We start from the raw sequence: 4,700 nt of genomic DNA, 5'->3' as shown, positions 1-4,700 counted from the left end.
AAAGAGATTAGCCTACAATTTTTCACATTGAGGTCTAGGTTGATGTATATTATGATGCTGTTGAAGTGCCGATCGGGAACAGAATTTCATTTCACATCCGAGCCAAGTGCAGTTATATTCCTTTTGCGTTTCAAGATGTTCTGAATATTCCTCTTTCGTCTGCATGGTCGCGTTACAATAACGACATTTATACTTTTGCCCGACTGAAAAACTGATATGACGTTTATGTTTGCAAGTACCATTTTATATGCCAATTAATGAATGTAATTTGAATAATTGCATCAGGATCATTTATCAAACCTATCAAGTCACAATTTAACTGAATTAAATTACGAGATGTGCCTCATTTTTTCGCCTTATGTTTTTTTTTAAAAAAAAACAAAACAAAAAGCTCATTCTCAATATCTTCCTCTGATGGAAAAATGTCAGATGAGGGGTAATTCTGAATTTTTCGTTGCAATGGGATCAGCTTCGAATTTGGGATTCTTTGTTGTTTATAATTTTCTTGTTTATAATCAATCTTTGTTGTTTATAATTTTTTTTTGGGAGTTTTTTGGTGTGGGCGAGAAAAGTTTCGATTTAGATTAATTACTGCTTGTTTTTTTAACTTCACACAATTGAGTGAAAGCAGTGAAGCGCAAGGGATTAAAACGATATATCATTATATAATTCTTTACTACTTGTTCCCGGTAATTGTCCACTAATATTCCCCATCTACCATCATATGTAACCGTATCTGAGCCAATTAGTGCTAAATCCAAATTGTTGACGATGTAAAGTTTTCTGAGAAATACTCATTGTCCGAGTGGTCTTGTTGACCTAATTATCTTTGACCGAAAATGTGATGGTTTCGTATGTCTACTAAAGTATGTCCCAAATGCAGATTTCATTCAGCCGAGCCTAAAATTATCTCATTAAACGAAGTAAGCTGTCAGTGGTTGTTTGGTTTTATAGATCAAATAAAGTACTTTGTTTTTTCACGCATTTGCTTGTAGTGAAAAACCTGCGTTAAAAAACCGATGAAAACATAGAAAGGAATGCAATAGAATATTCGTTTCATTATTGTGATGACGTTGTTGTTATCGTTCTTCAATAGCATTTAAATTCACCGGACTGTAAGGAGCTAATTGCTTGAATTCCGTCACTCCGTCCATTGTCATATCAGTAACTGCCAAACACCAAATGCGATAAACGACAAGCAGTTGTCTACTTAGGTCAGAAAAACACTACAGTAAGTATTGAATTGTACTTCACTGCCGTTAATGTTTTACAACATATTTTTATGTGAACATACACGTTGAAAACTTCTTTTGCTAAACATAAACACATTGAAAAACTAACCTCTAATTCCGTGGTATTGTTTCTTGTGCTCTCGTAGTGCTCTCTTATAAGATAAGAAAGAGCCACAGATTTCGCATTGAAGTTTAGGTTGATGTTTCTCGTAATGCTCTCGAAGTAATTTTAGGGTACGGCATTTCTTTCCACATGTAGACCAAGTACATTTATATAAACCTTGTTCCTTGTGCGTTTGAAGATGTTTTGAATATTCCTTTCCCATCTGTATCGTTGCAGTACAATAACGACATTTATGCTTTCGCTCAACTGAAAAACTGTTACGACGTTTGTGTTTAAAAATATCATTTTATACGCTAATTAATGAATATAATTTGAAAAATGCTGTATTAGCATCATTGACCTATTAAATCACATTTAAAGTAACTTAAATTACGAGATGTTGTTCACTTTTTTACCGTATGTTTTTTTAAAACAAAACGCTCGTTCTCAGTGTTGAAAAAATATCGAGTGAGGGTAATTTTGAAAATTATCATTTTTTTTTTAAAAACGATGATTTCGGGATTCAAAACGATCTGAAAGTTTTGCTGAAATGAGATCAGCTTCGGATTCGGATCCTTTGTGTCTTATACCTTGAACTTCATGTAAATGAGTAAAAGCAGTAAAATGAAAGGGATTAAAATGATATGTTTATATATAATTCTCTACTGTTTGTTTTCGTTAATTGTCCATTAGTATTTCCCCATTTACTGTAATATTTAATCGTATCTGAGACAACTAGTGCTAAATCCAAGTTGCTATGGATGTTAACGTTCCCTGAGAAATACTCATACCCCGAATGGTCTTGCTAACTTAATGAACTTTGACCGACATTGTGATGGTTCCGTGTGTCTACTAAAGTGTGCCGCAAGTATGGATTTCATTTCGTTGGGCACAAAATGAGCATTTGTTAGACATCACTTCGTTGTGCCAATGGGAGTGCCTCTATAGTCACAGATATTTCGTCAATATAGTTTCACATGCATCCATTTCAAGTAGACAAATAAATGCTGAAAACTTTGCCGAATTTGCAAAACTGAGAAGCTCTGCGGGAATATTTATTGTCTTCTCAGTGATTGTTTAAAACTGAAGAAGTATTTACTCGGAGGTTTGTGTTGACAGAATTTCTTGTGTCTAGAAAATGAGCATGATTTGTGGAATTCCTTCCCACAACCGGGAAGTTTGCATTGATAACGAAATGGTTTATCGTGCGTTCGGAAATGTTTGTCATATTCACCCTTGTCCTGCATGGCCGCATTACAGTCCACATGTGGACACTCATACTTTTTTACATCTGAAAAACAACTGTTATGACATTTGTGTTTATAATTTGTTTTGCAATCACTGCATTTGGTAATTAGCTGACTCATTTAGGAAACTGATCAAGAAGATATCAATCCCATAAAACAATCTTCACATTCCAAACAATTTAAAATACGTGAAATACGCGAAAGTATTCAACTTTTTGCATACATTTGCGACAGAAACCAAGTCTTAATGTTACATCTGATGGAATCCCGTACAGCGGATAGTTGTGCATTCCTTGGTATGGGCGAGAACAGTTTCGATTATAGATTAATTACTGCTTTCATTTTCAGCTTCGCGGAATGGAGTGAAAGCAGTAAAGTAAAAAGGAATAAAACGATATATCATTATATAATTCTTTACTACTAATAATTGTCCACTAATTGCAATTGACCTCAACATCCAGTAATTGTCCACTAGTATTTCCCATTCACTGTTATGTGCAACTGTATCGGAAGCAATTAGTACTAAATCGTCCAAATTGTCGTAAATGTTAAGGTTTTCTGAGAAATACTCTTTGCCCGAGTGACTTTGTTGGCTTAATGAACTTTGTGATCGTTTCATGTGTTAGGAAAGTATGCCCTTACTGTGGACCTTCCGTTGAGCATGGAATGAATATTTCTTACCTGGAATATTTTGAACTGAAGCGATACATAGCAGAAGATTGAACCAAATGATGCATGCCATCGATACAGTGAACAACGCGTAGTACAGAATTTTTGAAATGGCAGAAATGCTTGTATGGAAGCTTTTTATTTCAAATTGGTTGGAATTAAACGACCAAAAGCTCAAACAGATTTTAATTCATGCAATTCAAATTATTTTTTTATATTTCACTCTTTTGAATTCTCATTTTGCGATCTCTGAACTAGCAGTCGATCAATACGCCTTCGGACTACTAGAAATAGTGAGAGATTGAAAGTTTCAATGACATGGATAATATAATATTTGCATAAATTGAAACTATCGGATTATTTGTATTCCTGGTTATGAGAATATTTAATCCGTACGGTATTGAATAACTCTGTCTGCATTTTGTGGCATTGTTATGGAAATATTTGGTTTTTCGTTTTTAAGCGGTTAGTCAATTGTTGATGCAGACATACTGGATGCAAACGTATAATGCAATGCAAACACGAAATAATCTCGCACATATAGTAGGACTTAACCATATTGTCACTTTTAAATTTTAATAATTATTACTTTTATTAATTCAATTATCGTTTAAGCTACATGTATTCCAGAAGAGCCATAAAATCGTGAATTACACGTGCATTCAGAATCTCGTTCAAGCTATATTCCTTTTGAAATTGTGAATTTCTGTAAAAAAAGGAGGAAAAAGAAAAAAAAAGCAGCAATAGATGTTGCAAGTAACAGATGAAGATGGCCTTTAATAATGAATTATATTATGGCAATAAAGTAAGTGATTTGATTTGATAGCCTTCATGGGGACTAATTGTATTAATTAATAATGGTATTAGTAAATTTTGATCTCAGTGCTGCATTCCGGAATATAGGACTGGTGATTTATCCAACCCATTTGTCGGAAAAGGCTTCTTTTTGAACTGATGAGTTGATCAATTTCAAACAGTTTTCAATTCGTGCGATTCAAATTATTTTTTTATATTTCTCTCCTTTGAATTCTCATTTTCCGACCTCTGAACTGGCGTTTGATGAATGTGCTTTGGGATTACTAGAAATATTGATGGTTTGAAAATTTCCATGACAGAGGAAATGTAAGGATTTGCATAAATTAAAACTGGCAGATTGTTGGTAATAAATGTTACTGGTTAAAGGAATATTTAATCCGTACGATATTGAATAACTCTGTTTGCATTATATGGCACTGTTATGGAAATATTCACTTGCAAAAAAAGATGCTTGCAAGAGAAGAAAAAATGTAAATCATCTTGTAATGAATTGGATATCATGTGTCACTGATTATAATTAAATAATAGACAACGATTGGACCCAATATTTGATGTGTCGGTCTTTTGAAACTAAACTTTGGAAAGAAAAATGTTAACTTACTTTCTACCTGTTCAGAAATGTAGTCAAATATT

The 4,700-nt window shown here is 33.5% G+C and overlaps 1 protein-coding gene across 1 annotated transcript; it reads right to left on the bottom strand.

Annotated features, from left to right (window-relative positions):
* Positions 1–1,336: 1,336 nt before the first annotated feature.
* Positions 1,337–2,626, bottom strand: LOAG_12774 (zinc finger protein; the record flags this gene model as incomplete). Its single annotated transcript, XM_003148284.1, has 2 exons — positions 1,337–1,602; positions 2,435–2,626. Coding segments are annotated over 2 exons (458 nt in total), but the record flags the coding sequence as incomplete, so codon positions are not given.
* Positions 2,627–4,700: the final 2,074 nt, after the last annotated feature.

Source organism: Loa loa (assembly GCF_000183805.2).
Source record: "Loa loa unplaced genomic scaffold supercont3.687, whole genome shotgun sequence".
NCBI lineage: Eukaryota > Metazoa > Nematoda > Chromadorea > Rhabditida > Onchocercidae > Loa > Loa loa.
The sequence above is the reverse complement of the archived record's forward strand: the minus strand, read 5'-3'. Positions and strand labels throughout refer to the sequence as shown.